This window comes from Loxodonta africana, chromosome 18 (assembly GCF_030014295.1).
Source record: "Loxodonta africana isolate mLoxAfr1 chromosome 18, mLoxAfr1.hap2, whole genome shotgun sequence".
In the NCBI taxonomy this organism is placed as follows: Eukaryota; Metazoa; Chordata; class Mammalia; order Proboscidea; family Elephantidae; genus Loxodonta; species Loxodonta africana.
This window is the reverse complement of record NC_087359.1, coordinates 58,495,859-58,518,945: the sequence shown is the minus strand read 5'-3', so window position 1 is coordinate 58,518,945 and position 23,087 is coordinate 58,495,859. Positions and strand designations below refer to the sequence as shown.

General features: G+C 39.6%; 1 protein-coding gene across 1 annotated transcript in view; it reads right to left on the bottom strand.

Annotated features, from left to right (window-relative positions):
• The window catches only part of LOC135228105 (leucine-rich repeat-containing protein 37A2-like), a 55,021-nt gene that overhangs the window by 5,729 nt on the left and 26,205 nt on the right, over nucleotides 1–23,087 (bottom strand). The window contains exons 6-11 of the mRNA XM_064271455.1: nucleotides 20,388–20,459; nucleotides 19,751–19,825; nucleotides 10,004–10,122; nucleotides 3,961–4,238; nucleotides 2,470–3,696; nucleotides 2,007–2,105 (exon numbers count right to left, since the gene is read on the bottom strand). Coding sequence (XP_064127525.1) covers nucleotides 2,007–2,105; nucleotides 2,470–3,696; nucleotides 3,961–4,238; nucleotides 10,004–10,122; nucleotides 19,751–19,825; nucleotides 20,388–20,459 — 1,870 coding nt within the window. The remainder of the gene's footprint in view (nucleotides 1–2,006; nucleotides 2,106–2,469; nucleotides 3,697–3,960; nucleotides 4,239–10,003; nucleotides 10,123–19,750; nucleotides 19,826–20,387; nucleotides 20,460–23,087) is intronic.

Sequence of the window (23,087 nt, the reverse complement as noted above, 5' to 3'; positions counted from 1 at the left end):
TCTGTCTATTACTGGGCTCTATCTGCTCCTTCAAAATAAATATTAGGTTGCACTATTTCTCATTGGGGAATTGTTATAACGCCTTATCTTTCTTCCCTTGAGCACCATTATTGTCTACTATTTGTAAAAGACTGCATGGATTCAGTCCTCATAAATTTTATGATCTAAGTGGGGGAGAGGATACAAGGAGAACACAGAAATGAATACAAATGTAAGGCTAAACTGAACATAGGAATTAAAAGCAGCACAGGATTTATAGAAATGTCTAAAAAGGAAACACCCACAGGCTGCTCGGAGAGGCAGAGGGAACTGTCTGGGCAATGGCCAATGACTGTCTTTCCAGGTGTCTTGGCAAACTGACCCCATGCTGGTCCTCAGCCTCCCAGGCTTAGAAATCAGACTCTATTGCCACTAAAAGAGGACCAGCTTCTTCCTTTTGGGGGCAGTCTCACCTTATCAATATTGCAGGACTGACCAAAAATCAGAATGCCAAATTATGGCTTGACAGTGAGAAAGACATCTGTTCCACAGACAGGACTTTTGTGCCTACAGGATTAGGGATTTGTGTCTCTGAGGAGACAGGCCTGTGTGCGCACTAAAGCACAATCAGAAGGCTACTTGGTGAGAACAGAATAGAATGTAAGGAATCAGCTGAATCCAGGGTTTCATGGAAAGAGCTGAGGGAGCCTCATCCATCCATCTCTCCCTCAGGCACAGCCCTGCTGGTGGCCCTGACACTTCAAATCTGCTGCCCTGGGCTCCATCCCTACTTTTGTGCAATATTAGGACGGGCACTGCCCACATTGACCTGTTCCTTGCCTTTTCTACAAGGAACTGACCAACCCTCCTGCTGATAGTCCTATTTTCCTTCAGATAGATCACGAGACCATCTGGTCTTTACATATCTCTGCTCTGCTCCATTATGTGTTGATCTTAAACTTTCCCTCCTGAGGGGCCATCTTTTTAAAAATTGTTTACCATAATTCTAACTTCTCTGGAGAGGGCAATGTCTCTCTTTGGCCCCCAAGAAATGGCAACACATCTCAAAAATGAACCAGGGCCAGGAGGACTGAAGAGCTCAGGGAAGGTTTTGTGAAGAAAGATGGACTTGTGTTACCATTCGACAGATTCATAGGACTTCAACAGGCAGAGTGAATTAAGGGAATTTTTGAGGGGTAAAGGCACAGATAAAAGTAGGAATGAGCATGGTGTGACTGGGGTAGGGTGAGGGGCTGGAACCTAAGGCTGCTCCGACAGTAGAAAAGGTAAATAGGGAAATTAGGGCGAATTGGCAGAGTAGGGTTAAGTTGTCAGCTTGTTAAATACGCTGGTAGTAGTGTGTTCAGGAAATTAATAAACCATTATATAATTGAACAAAAAGCAAGCAGAACCAAACTGCTTACTGCAATATTCTAAGTGAGCCTATTTAGACAATGCCTATACGGTCTCTATGATTCGGAATCTACTCAATGGCGAGGGTTTTTTTTTAGTTTACTCACTGGAGAAAAAGAGATGCTGAGTAAATCTAAGGAATCTACAAGGTAACACTTTTATCCTTTTGTTGTGTCCTTTCTCCCCAGGTTGATTGATCACTCCCTAAGAGTGGACATTTTCTTTTCCTCATCATTTCAACCAACAGGGAAAGAAATCAGGGATCGAATGAAAGTGACTGGTGTCTACATCAAATCACTGCCACAGTTCTCGGTTGAAGAAATTTTACAATCATGTCAACTCTGGCCTTCTTAAATTTAGCTTCTCAGAATAGTCTAATGGCTTGCTATCTTGGTTTCAACTCCACCAGGATCTCCTGGGAGTAGGGTTCCTTTCAAAATCCCTGGAATACAGTTTATAATAAAAGAACCAAGCACATCCCAGCCCTTAGGACTGAAGAGGAATACCAAGTAGCAGTAGGTGGGAAAGTGGCTTTAATTTTCAGTTTGTGGCTTTTGAATCTATTATAAAGACAAAATATTATTCTAGAAACTTGAAATAATTGTTGTCCTTACCTTAATGAGGCAGAAAATTAAAATCATTACAACCACAGTCACAGATATCGCCAAGATGAGTTTGTGGTTATATCCATATCCTGGAACTTCTTTTGTGAGCTAAAAAATAGGAAGAAACAAATTTATTTTTTTGTAAACAAAGAGATGAAAAGGATAAAAGCTAAATATTCGGTTTCAAAATCCAATTCTTCCAGGTGAATCTAGCTTATAGGTTCATAAAGAACATACCAAATCGAATAATCTTACTAGTAGGCAGTCTTCTTGTACAATTTGTGTGTTAAGTCTTCTCCTCTGTACTAGAAATAGTGGTACCATTCTCTAAATGAACAAAGTGGGAGATGATTTTCTTGGCCCAAGTTACTTGGCCAAGACGAGATACAGAGTAGGAGCTTTGATACTCTAAAGGCATGTCCTGAACTCTGATGGAAAAGTCTGAGCCTCATGTTTCTGGAGTTGTCCTCACCTCACTTGACTCTTGCTCTTTTTGCTCACTCTGGACGTCTGTGCTCTCGTTGATGTAGTTCTCAGTTTTCCATTGGTCTGTATCCCAGTCTGCCTTGGACACCTTAACTTCTTGGTGCTCACTGAGAAGCTTCATTAGGAGGCCTGTTCTGGAGAGGAGCTTGACACAGGCCAGTTGTACCTGGGGCTCTGAGCAGTCCAGTTTCAGTGTCCGCATAACATGAGCAATGAGCCTTCTCACATCGTTGTTGGGGATGAGGGACCGTAGCTGCTGGTTTAGCTGAGTTTCAAATTGATCACCCGGGGATGAGAGCAATGGGAGAGAGGAGCCATGGGGCTTGGAGGGTAAGTCAGGGCCCATGTTCTGGTATTCCCATTGTGTTTCATTTGTTTGTTTAACAGATGCCATGAAGTTGTCTGCAGTCACAACAGAATCTGCAGTGGAAGGATCCTTATGGGCAGTGATTTCAGGGGTAGTCTCACCTAGCATAGTAGCATTGTGTACAGTAATGTTTTTTGCAGATGGCCCTGAAAAAGGAAACCATTCTTGAAAAGGATTTTCTGGAGAACTCAGTTCTCCTGAAGATGAAAAAGCCTCTCGAGGAGGGGAATTTATGAGGCTCCTCACTGCAGAGGAAGGAGGTCTATTTCTAAGCATCAGTTTACGCACCTTTCTGAACCTTCGACTCGTTTTGGCCTTTGGTCTTCTGTGAACCACACGAGAGCGAGATTTATGGTAGATGTAATTTTTTCTGGAATGTGATACTGATTTAGGAGTCTCTTTTATATTTTTAACTCTAGCGTTCGCCTCTTCTAAGACAAAAAAGGTGTAGGACAAGTCTTTTGAAAGGATTCTAATCTCGGGTGGGCCTTTTGAAGAAGGAGAGGTAGAAGGTCTGCCCATGGAGTATTGTTTCAGGGAAGAAGAGACTGCTGCCTTACGTTCCTTGCTGGATGAAGGCTCTGTGTTGAAGGGGACTCCCCCTAACTTCCTTTGCCTCCGCACCTTGAGAAGTCGGTCCACCTTCTTTGAGAGTGGCCTTAGGGGCCTTCTTGCTTTGGGCGTGTTCTCCATAAATGACTTGGCCCCTTGTTTCCTCTTGATGCTCAGATCTTCCGTTTCTTTGAAGTGCCTTTTCTTTATGCCCTTTGGCCTCTTGAGGACTCTGTTCACCCTTTGCGGCCTTTTCCCGACACCTGTTCTCTGGATCTTTGCCAGGTGGTTTTCCTGGGGTTGAGCAGTTTCCAATTTCTTTTGAAAGATTTGGCGTTTAAATTTGGTACCCAAAAAGTTGGGATACATAAGCATGGCAGTTTTTTCCTTCTTTTTAACCTCATCAATTTTTTCTTGAATTTCTGCATCTAACAAATTCTCCAGAAAATAGAGCTTCCTCAGTTTACTTCTGTAAGTTGCATTGTTGTTTTCAGGCTTAAGAGGGGGATTCCCTGTGTTGTTCTGCAAATCACTCAGGGCCTTTTCTCTATCTTGTGCCTTTGAAAAAAGCAGTTTAATCAATGGTAATAACGTTAATTCTATGTGTTCTAGATTTCCCTCCGAGAAATAAGGCAATACGTAATTTAGTGCACTAATAACATCACTTTCATCATTAAAGCCTAGAGGCTCATTCAGGACAGTTGACAAGTTGACACTACTTCTGTCTGAGGATGCAGCTTCTGGCTCAATAGTGAGCTCAGTGCTGGTGTTCTTCTTCCGGGCTTGTAATGCCTTCATAAACGTTCCTTCTGCGGCCCCCAGAGATGCTTCTTCACCTGCCAAAACAGAAAGACTGTGATTGATAATGAAAGACAGATGGGACAGCTTTTTGTCAATTCATAGCCATACACCCCAGTCAAAGAAATGAGAAGTCAACAAAGATTTGAGCGCCATTTAGAGAGGAGAAAAATAAACCCGAACTGCAGTTTATGACTAGGGACAACAATGTTCCACTATGAATATGTCCACTATGTCCACCCTGGTTCTCTTCAAAAATTGGCTACCTACTGAGAGCATTCCATAGTGTGAAACATAGTAAGTATATTTAGATTATGGAGCTCTGGTGACACAGTAGTTAAATGCTCAGCTGCTAACCAAAAGGTTGGCAGTTCAAACCTACCAGCCTCTCCACGGCAGAAAGATGTGGCAGCCTGCTTCTGTAAAGATTTGCAGCCTTGAAAATCCTGTGGGGCAGTTCTACCCTGCCCTATAGAGTCACCACGAGTTAGAATCGACTCGACAGCAACAGGTTATGAGACACGGAAGAGATCGGGCTGGCTGAATTAAAGGAGGGCTACACTTCAAGGTCCTGTGTGCTTGGCCAGCTATACTTAAACAGTCTCTGAATCTAAACCTATGTGCAGACCACGGTATAACTTTTGCTGCTGGCACCTGAAAACTGCTTGTGATTAACAAACTAAGTGCGTAGACAAGTTAAGGGGCTACTTTTCAAGGCCCTTTGTGCTTGACCAGCTATGAATTAATGATAATCCTTCTGGGTTGTTTTTCAAGGCCTCACCAGGTGCGGAGTGTGCACAATAAAGATCAATGTGGCCTATGAATGACCTTCCACATGAGACAAAGATAAACAGGGACCCATTGCAAGGGCTCAAAGCAAGATCCAGAGGCATCACGCATGCACAACATCCCAGAATAAGTCCTGTTCAACACCCTGGCAGCCTTGTGACAGACTCCTTCTCGGTTCCAGCCACCTCTGCAAGGAAGTCCATCTTGACTGAATTCTAACTGTGTGTGCACTTGTTTTTCATAAACCCTCTCCTTCTCCTTAGAAATATCCTCCCATCAAATGAATAAAAATAATGCCTTTTTCCCATCTAAAACCTTTTATAAGCCCTAAAAAATCTTTTGTTCACTGAGAGACTGGAGGCTAGCGTAGGGGCAAACCCCTCTCTCTCTCTCCTTCCCGAGGCTTTTACTTTCTGTCTGTCCCTAATAAACCTTTGTTCCTGTGGAAACTCTGAGCCTCTCCTGGTCATTCTTGGTCAAAAGACGGCAAGAGCCTAGGCAGGTCTTAGTCCCGAGCTGGGAAGCCTTTCCCTGTAAGAGTTATATTTAGGAATATTCTTTTGGTCCCCAAAGGTCAATTGCCCAGACCTATTAAACCCAAGGGTAGAAGACAAAGATTCCCCCACTCAGGTAGATCCATCTGTAATTTCTCCTCACATTCATATGCCACAAACTGTCCTGCCTCAGACGCAGAGAGAGAGGGCAAAGCTTCCTCTCTCCACCTTTTCCGTGTGTTCACATTCTTGTTGGCATCATAGGTGACTACCTTGAAAGACAGACCTCTGAGGGAAACAGGGGCACAGGTGTTAAAGTTGAGCCTCCAAATCCCACTGCTCACAGCTCCTCATCTGGACACGCCCTTCTCCACCCACCTGCCCAACTCCTTCCCTGGGTCCCTCCTGCCATATATCCTAGTCCCCCTAACAGAAGGCTCTGTACAGTCTGTGTCCACTATGTCCACCTGGTTCGTTTCTGAAACTGGGCAGAGATCTGGGGTATAGTAGGTTAAGAAATTTTTCTCCCCTTGGGTCTGCTAAGACACTTAAAAAATTTATTTTATTTTGTCGTTGTTGTTGGGAATACACACAGCAGAACAAACACCAATTCAACAATTTCTACATGAACAATTCAGTGACACTGATTACGTTCTTCAAGTTGTGCAACCATTGTCACCCTCCTTTCCTGAACTGTTTCTCTCCCACTAACATAAACGCACTGCCTCCTAAATTTCCTATCTAATCTTGCAAGTTGCTGTTGTCAATTTGATCCCATATAGATAGTTCTTAAAAGAGCACATGCTCAAAGCGGATATTCTTTACCAGTTAGGCTAAGCCATTGTTTGGTTTCAAGAAGACTTCAGGATATTTTTTTGTTTTAAGGTTTAAAGATAGTCTCGGGGAAATAGTTTCAGGGGTTCATCCAGCCTCAATGGCTTCAGAAAGTCTTGCATCCATTAGAATTTGAAATTCTGTTCTGCATTTTTCTCCTTTTCATCAGGATTCTTCTACTGAATCTTTGATCGAGATGTTCAGTCCGGGTAGCCGGGCACCATGGTGTGCTGCATGCCTAGCTGGAATGTGTAGTTAATGGATGGGATAACAGCAATTTCTGGGTAAACGTTATGTGAAATCCTACATGCTAAAAGGGAAAAAGCAACTTTTGTCAGATGGCTACTTTCCTTTCATTGTATTTCATTTCTAATATTTCCAAAAAAAAAAAATTTTTTTTTATTTCCAGCTTTGCTTGAGGAACCACCCAAAGCTTCTGACTGCATGAAGGTCAAATGTACCATTGTGCACTTGTGTTTCTTTTCCACGAGAATTAAAAATATTATTGCTGGTAGTGAGAGTCAAAGGAGGACTAGAAGATCATGGGAAAGGAGGAGTATGGGCTTGTGGAGAGCTCAGAACTGGGGACAGAACACGTGGGCCCACCTCTGGGGAGAAAGGGAATAACAGAAATGTTCTGAAAAGCAAGCAGTACTGTTTTTATATAAGTAGCAAAGTTTCTTTTTTCTTTTCTGTTTTTTTAATGATCTTTTAGATTTCTTCATGTATGATGTCCTTGATGTCATCCCACAACTTGTCTGGTCTTCAGTTATTTGTGTTCAATACCTCAAAACTATTCTTGAGATGGTCTCTAAATTCACATGGAATATAATCAAAGTTGTACTTTGGCTATTGTGGACTTGTTTTAACTTTCTTCAGCTTCAGCTTGGACTTGTGTATAAGCAATTGATGGTCGGTTCCACAGTTGGCCCCTGGCCTTGTACCGTCTGCTGATATTGAGCTTTTCCATGGTCTCTTTCCACAGGTATAGTTGATTTGATTCTTGTGTATTCCATCTGGCAAGGTCCTCATGTATAGTCACCATTTACATTGTTGAAAAAAGGTATTTCCAAAGAATAAGTTGTTGGTCTTGTGAAATTCTACCATGTGATGTCTGCTGTCGTTTCTATCACTAAGGCCATATTTTCCAATTACTGATCCTTCTTCTTTGTTTCCAACTTTCGCATTCCAATCACCAGTAATTATCAATGTAACCTGATTTTATGTGTGATCAATTTCAGACTGCAGAAGTTAGTAAAAATCTTCATCTTTGGCATTAGTGCTTGGTGTGTAAATTTGAGTAATAGTCATATCAACGGGTATTCCTTATAGGCATATGGATATTATCCTGTTACTGACAGTGTTGTATTTCAAGATACATCTTGAAATGTTCTTTTTGACGATGAATGTGACACTGTTCCTCTTCAATTTGTCATTCCTGGCATAGTAGACCATATGATTGTCCAATTCAAAATGACCAATACTAGTCCACTTCAGGTTACCAATACCTACGATATCAATCTTTAAGTCTTCCATTTCATTTTTGACGACTTTAAATTTTCTTTGATTCATACTTTGTGCATTCCATGTTCTGATTATTAATGGGTGCTTGCTGCTGTTTTTTCTCATTTTGAGTCGTGTCACATCAGAAAATGAAGGTCTCGAAAGCTTTATTCCCTTCATATCATTAAGGTTGACTCTACTTTAAGGAGGCAGCTCTTCCCCAGTCATATTTTGAATGCCTGCCGACCTGAGGAGCTCATCTTTCAGCACTATATCAGACAATGTTTTGCTGCTCTTCATAAGGGTTTTCACTGGCCAATTTTTCCAGAAGTCGATCGCCAGGTCCTTCTTTCCAGTTTGTCTTAGTCTGGAAGCTCTACTGAAACCTGTCCACAATAGGTGACCCTGTTAGTATTTGAAATACTGGTGACATGGCTTCCAGCATCACAGTAACACCACAGTATGACCAAGTGACAACACTTAATTGTGCTCATGCAGAACCTGTACATAGACCAAGATGCAGTTGTTCGAATAGAACGAAGGGATACTGCGTGCTTTAAAATTGGGGAAGGTGTGTGTCAGGGTTGTATCCTTTCACCATACTTATTCGATCTGTATGTTGAGCAAATAATCAGAGAAGCTGAACTATATGAAGAAGAACGCAGCATCAGGATCGGTGGAAGACTTGTTAACAATCTGCGATATGGAGATGATACAACTTTGCTTGCTAAAGTGAAGAGGATTTGAAGCACTTACTGATGAAGATCAAAGACCACAGCCTTCAGTATGGATTACACCTCAATATAAGAAAAGAAAAATTCTCACAACTGGACCAATAAGCAATATCATGATAAATGGAAAAAAGATTGAAATTTTCAAGGACTTCTTTTTACTTGGATCCACAATCGACGCCCATGGAAGCAGCAGTCAAGAAATCAAATGACGCTTTTCACTGGGTAAATCTGCTGCAAAAGACCTCTATGAAGTGTTCAAGAGCGAACTTTCACCTTGAGGACTAAGGTGCACCTGACCCAAAATACAGAATTTTCAATCACCTCATATGCATGCAAAAGCTGGACAATGAATAAGGAGGACTGAAGAAGAATCGCTGAAGAATACTGGATACACCTTGGACCGCCAGAAGAACCAACAAATCTGTCTTGGAAGAAGTATAGGCAGAATGATCCTTAGAAGGGAGAATTGCGAGACTTCATCTCATATACTTTGGATATGTTACCACCAGGGACCAGTCTCTGAACAAAGACATCATACTTGGTAAAGTAGAGGGTCAGGGAAAAAGAGGAAGACCCTCAATGAGGTGGACTGACACAATGAATGCAACAAGGGGCTCCGACACTGCAATGATTATGGGGATGGTGTAGGACTGGGCAGTGTTTTGTTCCCTTGTACATAGAGTTGCTATGAGTCAGAACCGACTCAACAGCACCTATAAATAACAGCAAAGTGTTATTGTTTATTATTTGTTCCAGGTCACGGTTAGCGGCCCATATTTGGGCTCTCTCATGTGAAGGTGATCACATTTTGGAACTCATGAAGTTAGTGCCGATAAACTAATATACAGAAAAAAATGCTTCAAAGCACCTGCTTTTTTGTTTTGGGAATAGAAAACCTTGAGATTCAGAGCAAGTTTAGAGTTGGACAGTCTAAGAATGGAAGCGCCCTCTCATCCATTATGAGATCCGGGTAGCAGCTTCTGATTATAGGACCAGAAACTCTGAGACCTCAAATACAACTTTTATAAAGCATTATTGCTTGTACTCTTTTATGAAATTGCAAATGCAGAAAGAAAACAAACAAAAATGGATCTATACGTGTCCTAAGGCAGGGCGTACTTGGGACATAATCCATACGAAATCAGTTTACAAGCCACAATACGCTATCTGAATAAGTTACCATTTTGGGGTAACGCCCAAGCACAGAGCAGGGTACAGAGCATGCGGCCACCTAAGGTCATTCCCGCCCCCTTTGCTTTCCTTTCTCTTGTTCCTTTACGCATGTGAATCAGTAGCATTATTAACTGACTGACTAAACTGAGAATCTGACTTTCAGCAACGGAGTAGTTCTTCCAGCTAGTTACACTGGGACTCTGAATGAATGAAGGAATAAAAATAAAGCATTTACATTGCTAGTCTAAAATTTATCATGAAGCATTTCAGACTCACTGCAACGTGTGCTGTTTATCAGACATCCACTGTCACAATGCAGCTTGACTGTCTTGCAGACAACTTCAATGGTACTTTTAAACTGGCACAGGCAGCATGCCATATGGCTAGGTAAGATCCTATAAATGGAAATAAGGAGAATTAAACTAAAGTTAATGGGGTTACTTAAGTAGGTAGAAGCAGGCCAAGGCCACAGGGCTGTGTAAGGAGGAGTTCTTTTTTTTTAAACTTGGTGAAAATCTATATAGCAGAGCAGACACCCATTCAACAATTTCTACATGTATGATTCAATAACACTGGTTACTTTCCTGAAGTGCATCACCATTTTCGCTATCTCTACCCATACTGTTTCATCACCATGGACTTAGATTGACCATCCCCTATACTTCTTATCTATGCTTTATAGTTACTGTCGTCAACTTGATCACGTACAGATAATTCTTTAAAAGAGTGCTATACTCATGGTGAACATTCTTTTCTTTTTTTCCCCCCACAGGATACCTCATTTTATTGCATATTGTTTTTTTTTTTTTTTTTTAAGTTTTTATTAAGCTTCAAGTGAACATTTACCATTCCAATCAGTCTGTCACATGTAGGTTTACATACATCTTACTCCCTTCTACCACTTGCTCTCCCCCTATTGAGTCATCCCTTACAGTCTCTCGATTCGTGCCAATTTTACCATCTTCCCTCTCTCTCTATCTTCCCATCCCCCCTCCAGTCAAGAGTTGCCAACACACTCTCCCGTGTCCACCTGATTTAATTAGCTCACTCTTCATCAGTATCTCTCTCCCCCCCACTGACCAGTCCTTTTCATGCCTGATGATTTGTCTTCGGGGATGGTTCCTGTCCTGTGCCATCAGAAGTTCTGGGGAGCATTGTCTCTGGGATTCCTCTAGTCGCAATCATACCATTAGGTGTGGTCTTTTAATGAGAATTTGGGGTCTGCATCCCATTGGTCTCCTGCTCCCTCAGGAGTTGTCTGTTGTGTTCCCTGACAGGGCAGACATTGATTGTGGCCAGGCACCAACTAGTTCTTCTGGTCTCAGGATAATGTAGGTCTCTGGTTCAAGTGGCCCTTTCTGTCTCTTGGATTCTTAGTTGTCGTGTGACCTTGGTGTTCTTCCTTTGCCTTTGCTCCAGGTGGGTTGAGACCAATTAATGTATTTTAGATGGCTGCTTGTTGGCATTTAGGACCCCAGGTGCCACAGTTCAAAGTGGGATGCAGAGTGTTTTCATAATAGAATTGTTTTGCCCATTGACTTAGAAGTCCCCTCAAACCAAGTTCCCCAGACCCCAGCCCCTGCTTCGCTGACCTTTGAAGCTTTCATTTTATCTCGGAAACCTCTTTACTTTTAATCCAGTCCAATTAGGCTGACCTTCCTTGTTTTGAGTGTTGTCTTTCCCTTCACCCAAAGCAGTTCCCATCTACAGATTGATCAATAAAAAGCCCTCTCCCTCCCTCCCTCCCTCCCTCCCCCCTTTGTAACCACAAAAGTATGTGTTCTTTTCCGTTTTTTCTATTTCTCAAGATCTTATAATAGTGGTCTTATACAGTATTTGTCCTTTTGCAACTGACTCATTTCGCTCAGCATAATGCCTTCCAGATTCCTCCATGTTATGAAATGTTTCAGAGATTCGTCACTGTTCTTTATCGATGCGTAGTATTCCATTGTGTGAATATACCACAATTTATTTACCCATTCGTCCGTTGATGGACATCTTGGTTGCTTCCAGCTTTTTGCTATTGTAAACAGAGCTGCAATAAACATGGGTGTGCATATATATCTGTTTGTGTGAAGGGTCTTGTATCTTTAGGGTATATTCCGAGGAGTGGGATTTCTGGGTTGTATGGTAGTTCTATTTCTAACTGTTTAAGATAACGCCAGATGGATTTCCAAAGTGGTTGTACTATTTTACAATCCCACCAGCAGTGTATGAGAGTTCTAGTCTCTCCGCAGCCTCTCCAACATTTATTATTTTGTGTTTTTTGAATTAATGCCAGTCTAGTTGGTGTCAGATGGAATCTCATCGTAGTTTTAATTTGCATTTCTCTAATGGCTAATGATCGAGAGCATTTTCTCATGTATCTGTTGGCTGCCTGAATATCTTCCTTAGTGAAATTTGTGTTCATATCCTTTGCCCACTTCTTGATTGGGTTGTTTGTCTTTTTGTGGTTGAGTTTTGACAGAACTATAGAGATTTTAGAGATCAGGCGCTGGTCTGAGATGTCATAGCTGAATATTCTTTCCCAGTCTGTAGGTGGTCTTTTTACTCTTTTGGAGAAGTCTTTAGATGAGCATAGGTGTTTGATTTTTAGGAGCTCCCAGTTATCGGGTTTCTCTTCGTCATTTTTGGTAATGTTTTGTATTCTGTTTATACCTTGTATTAGGGCTCCTAGGGTTGTCCTTGTTTTTTCTTCCATGATCTTTATCGTTTTAGTCTTTATGTTTAGGTCTTTGATCCACTTGGAGTTAGTTTTTGTGCATGGTGTGAGGTATGGGTCCTGTTTCATTCTTTTGCAAATGGATATCCAGGTATGCCAGCACCATTTGTTAAAAAGACTATCTTTTCCCCAATTGACTGACACTGGTCCTTTGTCAAATATCAGCTGCTCATAAATGGATGGATTTATATCTGGATTCTCAATTCTGTTCCATTGGTCTATGTGCCTGTTGTTGTACCAGTACCAGGCTGTTTTGACTACTGTAGCTATATAATAGGTTCTGAAATCAGGTAGGGTGAGGCCTCCCACTTTCTTCTTCTTTTTCAGTAATGTTTTGCTTATCCGGGGGTTCTTTCCTTTCCATATGAAATTAGTGATTTGTTTCTCTATTCCCTTAAAGTATGACATTGGTATTTGGATTGGAAGTGCGTTGTATGTATAAATGGCTTTTGGTAGAATAGACATTTTTACTATGTTAAGTCTTCCTATCCATGAGCAGGGTATGTTTTTCCATTTAAGTGTGTCCTTTTGAATTTCTTGTAGCAGAGTTTTATAGTTTTCTTTGTATAGGTCTTTTACATCCTTGGTAAGATTTATTCCTAAGTATTTTATCTTCTTGGGGGCTACTGTGAATGGTATTGATTTTGGTTATTTCCTCTTCGGTGTTCTTTTTGTTGTTGTAGAGGAATCCAAGTGATTTTTGTATGTTTATTTTATATCCTGAGACTCTTCCAAACTCTTCTATTAGTTTCAGTAGTTTTCTGGAGGATTTCTTAGGGTTTTCCATGTATACGATCATGTCATCTGCAAATAGTGATAGCTTTACTTCCTCCTTACCAATCTGGATACCCTTTATTTCTTTGTCTAGCCTAATTGCCCTGGCTAGGACTTCAAGTACGATGTTGAATAAGAGCGGTGATAAAGGGCATCCTTGTCTGGTTCCCGTTCTCAAGGGAAATGCTTTCAGGTTCTCTCCATTTAGAGTGATATTGGCCTTTGGCTTTGCATATATGCCCTTTATTATGTTGAGGAATTTTCCTTCAATTCCTATTTTGGTTAGAGTTTTTATCATAAATGGGTGTTGAACTTTGCAAATGCCTTTTCTGCATCTATTGATAAGATCATGTGGTTTTTATCTTTTGTTTTATTTATGTGATGGATTACATTAATGGTTTTTCTGATATTAAACCAGCCTTGCATACCTGGTATAAATCCCACTTGATCAGGGTGTATTATTTTTTTGATGTGTTGTTGGATTCTATTGGCTAGAATTTTGTTAAGGATTTTTGCATCTATGTTCATGAGGGATATAGGTCTAAAATTTTCTTTTTTTGTAATGTCTTTACCTGGTTTTGGTATCAGGGAGATGGTAGCTTCATAGAATGAGCTGGGTAGTATTCCGTCTTTTTCTATACTTTGAAATACCTTCAATAGTAATGGTGTTAAGTCTTCTCTGAAGGTTTGGTAGAACTCTGCAGTGAAGCCATCTGGGCCAGGACTTTTTTTTGTTGGGAGTTTTTTGATTACCGTTTCAATCTCTTTTTTTGTTATGGGTCTATTTAGTTGTTCTACTTCTGAATGTGTTAGTTTAGGTAAGTAGTATTGTTCTAAGAATTTATCCATTTCTTCTAGGTTTTCAAATTTGTTAGAGTACAATTTTATGTAGTAATCTGATATGATTCTTTTGATTTCATTTGGTTCTGTTGTGATGTGGTCCTTCTCGTTTCTTATTCGGGTTATTAGTTTCCTTTCCTGTTTTTCTTTAGTCAGTCTAGCCAATGGTTTATCAATTTTGTTAATTTTTTCAAAGAACCAGCTTTTGGCTTTGTTAATTCTTTCAATTGTTTTTCTGTTCTCTAATTCATTTAGTTCAGCTCTAATTTTTATTATTTGTTTTCTTCGGGTGCCTGATGGATTCTTTTGTTGCTCACTTTCTATTTGTTCAAGTTGTAGGGACATTTCTCTGATTTTGGCTCTTTCTTCTTTTTGTATGTGTGCATTTATCGATATAAATTGGCCTCTGAGCACTGCTTTTGCTGTGTCCCAGAGGTTTTGATAGGAAGTATTTTCATTCTCGTTGCTTTCTAAGAATTTCCTTATTCCCTCCTTGATGTCTTCTATAACCCAGTCTTTTTTCAGGAGGGTATTGTTCATTTTCCAAGTATTTGATTTCTTTTCCCTAGTTTTTCTGTTATTGATTTCTAGCTTCACTGCCTTGTGGTCTGAGAAGATGCTTTGTAATATTTCGATGTTTTGGATTCTGGAAAGATTTGTTTTATGCCCTAATATGTGGTCTATTCTAGAGAATGTTCCATGTGCGCTAGAAAAAAAAGTATATTTTGCAGCAGTTGGGTGGAGAGTTCTGTATAAGTCAATGAGGTCAAGTTGGTTGATTGTTATAAGTAGGTCTTCCGTGTCTCTGTTGAGCTTCTTACTGGATGTCCTGTCCTTCTCCGAAAGTGGTGTGCTGAAGTCTCCTACTATATATGTGGAGGTGTCTATCTCACTTTTCAATTCTGTTAAAATTTGATTTATGTATCTTGCAGCCCTGTCATTAGGTGCGTAAATATTTAATATGGTTATGTCTTCCTGATCAATTGTCCCTTTTATCATTATATAGTGTCCTTCTTTATCCTTTGTGGTGGATTTAAGTCTAAAGTCTATTTTGTCAGAAATTAATATTGCTACTCCGCTTCTTTTTTGCTTATTGTTTGCTTGATATATTTTTTTTCCATCCTTTGAGTTTTAGTTTGTTTGTGTCTCTAAGTCTAAGGTGTGTCTCTTGTAGGCAGCATATAGATGGATCGTGTTTTTTTATCCAGTCCGTGACTCTCTGTCTCTTTATTGGTGCATTTAGTCCATTTACATTCAGCGTAATTATAGATAAGTAAGTTTTTAGTGCTGTCATTTTGATGCCTTTTCATGTGTGTTGTTGGCCATTTCATTTTTTCACATGCTTTTTTGTGCTGAGACGTTTTTCTTAGTAGCTTGTGAGATCCTCATTTTCATAATGTTTAACTTTGTGTTTATTGAGTCGTTACGTTTTTCTTGGCTTTTTTCTTGAGTTATGGAATTGATGTTCCTTTTTGTGGTTACCTTTTTATTTACCCCTATTTTTCTAAGTAAAAACCTAACTTGTATCCTTCTATTTCACCTTGTATCACTCTCCATCTGACAGTTCAATGCCTCCTATATTTTTTTTTTATTTGCGTTTTCCTATATTTAGTCCCTCTTTTTGATTATTTTGATCGTTTATCTATTGATTTCCATGATTTCCTGTTGTGTGTATTATTTTGTTTATTTATTTATTTTTTAGAATTAGTCTTAATTTGTTTGTTTTTGTGCTTTCCCTGTTTGAGTTGCATTGTTATCAGGACGTTCTGTTTTGTGACCTTGTATTGTGCTGGTACCTGATATTATTGGTCATCCGGCTAAACAATCTCCTTTAGCATTTCTTGCAGTCTTGGTTTAGTTTTTGCAAATTCTCTAAACTTGTGTTTATCTGTAAATATCTTAATTTCTCCTTCATATTTCAGAGAGAGTTTTGCTGGATATATGATCCTTGGTTGGCAGTTTTTCTCGTTCAGTGCTCTGTATATGTCGTCCATTCCCTTCTTGCCTGCATGGTTTCTGCTGAGTAGTCTGAACTTATTCTTATCGATTCTCCCTTGAAGGAAACCTTTCTTTTCTCCCTGGCTGCTTTTAAAATTTTCTGTTTGTCTTTGGTTTTGGCAAGTTTGATGATGATATGTCTCGGTGTTTTTCTTTTTGGATCAATCTTAAATGGGGTTCGATGAGCATCTTGGATAGATATCCTTTCTTCTTTCATGATGTCAGGGAAGTTTTCTGTCAGGATTTCTTCAACTATTTTCTCTGTGTTTTCTGTCCCCCCTCCCTGTTCTGGGACTCCAATCACTCGCAAGTTATCCTTCTTGATAGAGTCCCACATGATTCTTAGGGTTTCTTCATTTTTTTTAATTCTTTTATCTGATTTTTTTTCAGCTATGTTGGTGTTGTTTCCCTGGTCCTCCAGAAGTCCCAGTCTACATTCTAATTGCTCGAGTCTGCTCCTCTGACTTTCTATTGCGTTGTCAAATTCTGTAATTTTATTGTTAATCTTTTGGATTTCTACATGCTGTCTCTCTATGGATTCTTGCAACCTGTTAATTTTTCCACTATGTTCTTGAATAATCTTTTTGAGTTCTTCAACAGTTTTATCAGTGTGTTCCTTGGCTTTTTCTGCATTTATCCTAATTTCATTTGTGATATCTTTAAGCATTCTGTAAATTAGTTTTTTATATTCTGTATCTGATAATTCCAGGATTGTATCTTCATTTGGGAAAGATTTTGATTCTTTTGTTTGGGGGGTTGGAGAAGCTGTCATGGTCTGTTTCTTTATGTGGTTTGATATGGACTGCTGTCTCCGAGCCATCAGTGGGAAACTAGATTTTCCAAGTAGTCAGCTGGTGCGCTGGCTCCTAGTTCTGAAAACAGTCGCTGTCTGCCCGTATTTGTTCGTTTTCCGTCTCTAAGTCTGTGCTTGTTGTTCAGAGTTCATAGATTGTTATGTATGTGATCGATTCCCTTGTTTCTCCGAGTCTTTGTTGCAAGAGGGATCCGCGGTAGCGTCCACCTAGTCCGCCGTCTTGGCCCCGGATCTCTGAACATTCTTTACTGATGTAGCTAAACCGTTGTTTAGTTTAAAGATAACTTCAGGGAATAATTTTGGGTCATGGGTTGAAGATTTTCTGAGAGTGATAGATTCTGGGGTTCTTCCAGTCTCAAGAGGTCAGGTTTGTATTCAGTTAGAATTTAAAATTCTGTTCCAATTTTTTTCCCCTTTTTATCATGGTTCCTCTACAGATTCCTTGATCAAAATGTTCCGTAATGGTAGTCAGTTACCGTCCTGCTCTTCAGGCCCCGTGGCAAGGGGAGCAATAGTACATGGAAGCAGTTAGACCTGCTGTCCAGTTCCATGAAGGAGTTCCTGGGGCATATGGCTTGGCCACTTGTATGGGGAACAGTTGGTCAACTGCTGCTCTTGAATATGGTAAAAAAAAAAAAAACAGAAGGGAGGATAGAGGTGCCCAACAGAAGGGTAAGGATGGAAGTGGGTATGGTATGCCTAGAATAAAGGGGAGAGGGATTAGAATTGGCTGACATCAATCTGTAGTTTAGTTCAGAAGTATCTCCTCCCAGCCTAAACTCCTAAGGCATTTCCGTAATGAACTCAAGGATGGCAGTTGCTCTAATCTCTTCATGGCCTTGGTGGCACGTGGCTACAGAGAATGATAGCATTTTCCTCATCTACTTATGGTCATGAAAAGAGAAGACTGAACCCTCCTTCCTAGTATAAACTAAGTGGGAAAGCTGGTTTGCAGATGGGAACTTTGAATATCTGGAGAGGATGGCATCTCACTGACAAGTGAGGGATCAACACTGGCAGATGCTGCAGGTGGTTGAGGAAGATGAGGCCAGAGCAGTGACCCGTAGGATCTGATGTGGGAAGAAGAATCAGTGAGGTGACCTGACAAAAGCATCTAGAGCAGATGGCTAAATGCAGGGCCTGTTTCTGAACTCATCTCACGGAGTCCCCTCAACTAGCTTTAGCGTAACAGCAGATTTCTATTTAGCCCGCTCTGTTGGAGGGAGATGGCACAAATAAGCTTCAGTAAATTGTGTAATACGCTGTTATAGCAGGGCCCTACAAAAATATTTTTTAATGCAAAAAATAATAGTAAATAATTTCAACCCTTACCTCATAGCATATATGAAAATTAACTCAAAATGGATCATAGACCTAATTGGAAGAGCTACACAACTATACAACTTCTGGAAAAAAAACACAGGAGAAAATCTTTGTGACTTTGCGCTATACAAACATTTCTTAGATGAGACACAAAAGAAGCACAAGCCATATACCAAAAAAAAAAAAAAAAAAAAAATTGCTAAATTAGACTTCATCAAAATTAAAAACTTCTGCTCTTCAAAAGACACTTTCAAGAGAATGAAAAGGCAGCCACAGGCTGGGAGAAAATATTGACAAAACACACATTTGAGAGAAGGGATATATAATCCAGATGATATAAAGCACTTTTACAACCCAATAATGTAAGAAAAATATCCAGTACAAAATTCCAAGAGATGTGAGCACTTTATTAAAGAAGATAAAAAAACAAAAATACTCACATAGATAGACACTCACCATCATCGACTATTAGAGAAACACAAATTCAAACCACAATGAGATACTTTACACAACTACTAGTGTACAGGTATTAATAGACAGTATTGATATATTTGTACTGAGCTGTCTTTACTTTTTCTTAAATCTTATTTGTAAAAACCTTTTTATTTGCAAATGTACAGAAAAGGTGACAACTTTTCCAAAGACCGAAATATACATAAAAACCAAAAACCAAACCCAGTGCCATTGAATCAATTCTGACTCATAGCGACCCTATAGGACAGAGTAGAACTGCCCCATAGAGTTTCCAAGGAGCGCTTGGTGGATTTGAACTGTCGACCCTTTGGCTAGCAGCTGTAGCACTTAACCACTACGCCAACCAGGGTTTCTGAAATATACACATTAGGTAAAATGCAGAGCAATAGCAACTCTCATCCACTGCAGGTGGGAAAGCAAAATGGTCAGCCACTTTGGAAAACAGTTTAGCATTTTCCTATACAGCTAAATATGCCCTTAGCATGTGATATAGCTATCCCTCTCCTAGGTATTTACCTCGAAGAAATGAAATCCTGTGTTTGCACAAAGACCTGTGTTTTCAGCAGCTTTGTTCACAATAACCAATGGTGGAAACAACCCAGCTGTCCGTCAACTGCTGAATGGATAAACAAACTGTGGTACATCCACACAACTGGAATACTACTCAGCAAAACAAAGGAATGAACTACTGAAAGATGCAACAACACAGACAAATCTCAGACGGATTACACTAAGTGAAAGAAGCCAAACATTAAAGGTTCCATACTATATGAACACATTTATAAGATATTTTGCAAAAAGGAAAACAACAGCGATAGGAATGAGTTACATGGTTGCCAGGGGCTGGTGGCGGCAGGAAGGGATTGTTGGCAAAGGGGCACAGGGGGCCTTTTTGGGATGAAAGAAATATTCTAACCTTGATTGTGGTACTGGTTACGTAAATGTATTTATTTGTCAAAACTCCTTGAAGTGTGCACTTAAAAAGGGTGAATTTGATAACATGTAATTAGACCTCAATAAACGGACTTTAAAATGATAAAATAAATGTGAAAAAAAATCTAAGAAAAAAATGACTTACAGTTTTTCCAACTTGAGTGTCATTATGAGGATGTTCTCAACTGTTGTAAGTGACACTTGTGTTGTTCCCATGTCTCTGAAGGAGAAAGACCAAATGTTCACGATATGAACCCAAAGACAAAAATTCTGTACTGAAAAAGATACTGAAGGACAGGTAATTACTTCAATTTTGGCTTCTCTGTAAAACAAGCTAGCTCAAGTTTATTTGCTGCAGAAGATACTTCCAGAAAGCTCTTACGGAAGAAATTCAAGTTTATTTGCATCATCAAATGGATGATGTCAGCACAGAACAGTAGAACCTGGAGTCTTTTACTGTTATCCCACTTCCCATTCCCCTATCGTATTAACCTCTCCTGATTCCTTGTTCTTTTTATAATGTACACCTTAATCTCTTTGCTTTTCTACATTTATCCGCATATACCATATCCATAGGTGTTCTTCAACACTGCTCTCTTCCCCTGTTGCTGTCCTGCCCAGTATACATCCTTTCTTAATCCATTTCTTAGCCAATAACTTTTTTAATAACAAAATGAAAATTATGTCTTTTTAGCCTAAATGCAAAATACTTAATTTTTGATGAAAGTGAAAATGAAGAATCGAAATTATCTCATAACCCATGAGATTATTGCAATACTTACAAATATTTTAATGCTGGCAATTTAAAAAGATACGAGTCTTCGATGGCTGTCAGAGGATTACGATTGAGAACTCTGGAAAAATGCAATGGAGTTAAAATTATCTGCATTTTCAATGACTTCCATGAAAGTTTATACTCTTTTTTTTTTTTTTGTATGGAAATTGCAGGTAAAAAAAAAAACAAAAATCATTTTCTGCCTTAACCTATAAATCACCCTTAGAATCCATAAAGCACTCTTCCTATGGGAATTAGAAGATAAGTGGAGAAAAGAAAGAGAGCGAGTGAGAAAAGAAAGGTGGATAACAAAGAAAAAATACACCAAAGAACTTCAGGAAGAAACCTGTAACCTCATTCGGCCAGAAAACCCTGGAAGTGACTATGCTGGGAGGAAGCCTTTGCTCTGTAGGAAATACTATTTCCAGTGTCCTCCATAATTCAAGGTGCTTTCATTTCAGTGTTCAGAACTTCAAACAATTCCATGGCTTAATTCACCCAATTTTAAAAAAAGGACCAATACTTTGGCCTTGGTACCAAAGGGGAAGAGGGTAAATCTAAGAAGAGGAACTTGGGGAAGCCATAGTTCTGTCACACACTCCAGGTGCATTCTTGTATCACAGCCCTTGTTCCACTGATGGCATCACCTTTACTTGTCAGTCTCCTGGACTGCCAGCTTCTTGAGGGCAGGGACCACAACCTGCCATTGGTGTCATCCCTGTACCTGGCATAGTGCCTGATGTTTACCAGGTCGTTAGTAAATATGTTGAATAAATAAATAACATTTTGCTTACACATCAATAAAATGAATAGATTCATTTTTACACAAATTTTTATTCCAAAATGTAGAATTGAATTTTTTCTCAATTCTTAAAAAAAAAATAAGAAAGAAAAGAAACCGCCCTTAGGTTAACTCTGTTCAAGAGTCATTAGGGTACTTTTGCAGAACATTATGGAATAATAATTATTACACGTATTACCAACTGAACTTGCAGGTATTATGACCAGCATTTCACACTGGAAACTCACAATAACCTTATATGGTCGACATTATCATTACCCCATTTTACAGATGAGGAAACTGAGGTACAGAGAGATTATCTAATTTGTCCTAGGTCACCAAGCTAGTAAGAACCAGATTTAGGATTTGAACCCAGTCCTGTCTGACTCCAAACCCTGTGTTTAATCTGTATGAAGAAAATGAGATTGAAAACAGCAGTTATTTTTATCCTCAATTTTGAGAGCATTAAACATAGGTATATAGCTTTTCGAATTTCATCTCATCTGGGAGAGCCTCATGAGAACTATACTTTCTCCTTTTATTTCTCTTCCCTAATTGTCTCTCATGACTAAATATTTCATTCGTCTATGTTCATGTAAGTCAGGGTAGAACTGGGCTCCAAAGGGTCTTCCATAGCTGATTTTTCAGACAGAGATCATCAGGCCTTTCTTCCCAAGTGCCTCTGGGTGGACTTGAACCTCCAGCCTTTTAGTTTGTAGCCAAGCACATTAACCATTGGCACCATCCAGGGAATAAGGGTCTAGTATCCACAGTATGGAGCCCTGGTGCCACAATGGTTAGGAGCTCAGCTGCTAAGCAAAAAGTCACCTGTTTGAATCCCCCAGCTGCTCCTTGGAAACCCTATGGTTGAAGGCAACTGGTTTGGTGTGTTTGTTTTTATTTCCACAATATATAAAGAACTTTTACAACTCAACAATAAAAAGACAAATAACACAGTTGAAATATGGGAAAAGGATTTGAATAGACATTTCTCCAAAGAGATATATAAATGGCTGATAAGCAGATGAAAAGTTGCTCAGTATCATTTAGCCATCAAGGAAATGCCAATCAAAACCACAATGAGGTACCACTTCGCATTTCCTAGGATGGCTTTAAAGACAGATGATATCAACAACAACAACAAAAATAAAGTTATTAAAGAAAAAAAGAAGATAACAAGGGTCGGCAAAGATGTAGAGGAAATGGAATCCTCACACGTTGGTAGTAAAAATGTAAAATGGTGCAATCACGGTGGAAAAGTTGGCAGGTCCTCAACATGTAAACACAGAGTCACAGTGTGACTCAGCAATTCCACTCCTTGGCATGTGCCCCAGGGAATTAAAAGCTGTAGTTCACACAGAAGCTTATACACAAATGTTCACAGCAGCATTGTTCGTAACAGCCAAAATGTGGAAACAATCCAAATGACTAGTAACTGATGAATGGAATAACGAAAGGTGGCATATCCATACAGTAGAACGTCATTTGGCCATCAAAAGGAAAGAAGTAGTGATACATGGAGCCCTGGTGGCACGGTGGTTAAGAGCTCAGCTGCTAAGCAAAAGGTTTGCAGTTTGAATCCACCAGCCACTCTTGGGAAACTCCATAGGGTGGTTCTACTTTGTCCTATTATACTAAGTGAAAGAAGCTGGACATAAAATGCCATGTATTTTATGATTCCATTTATACAAAATGTCCACAACAGGCAAATCTATAGAGACAGAAAAGAAAGTAGAACAGTGATTGCCAGAGGTTGGAGGGAGGGTATGGGATTTCTTTTGGGGGTGATGAAGTATTCCAGAATTAGATAGTAGTGATGGTTACCCAATTTCGTCAACATACCCCTGAACTGTACACTTTAAAATGGTGAATTTTATGGTAGGCAAATTATATCTCCTTGAAAAAAAGAACCATCTTGCAGTACAC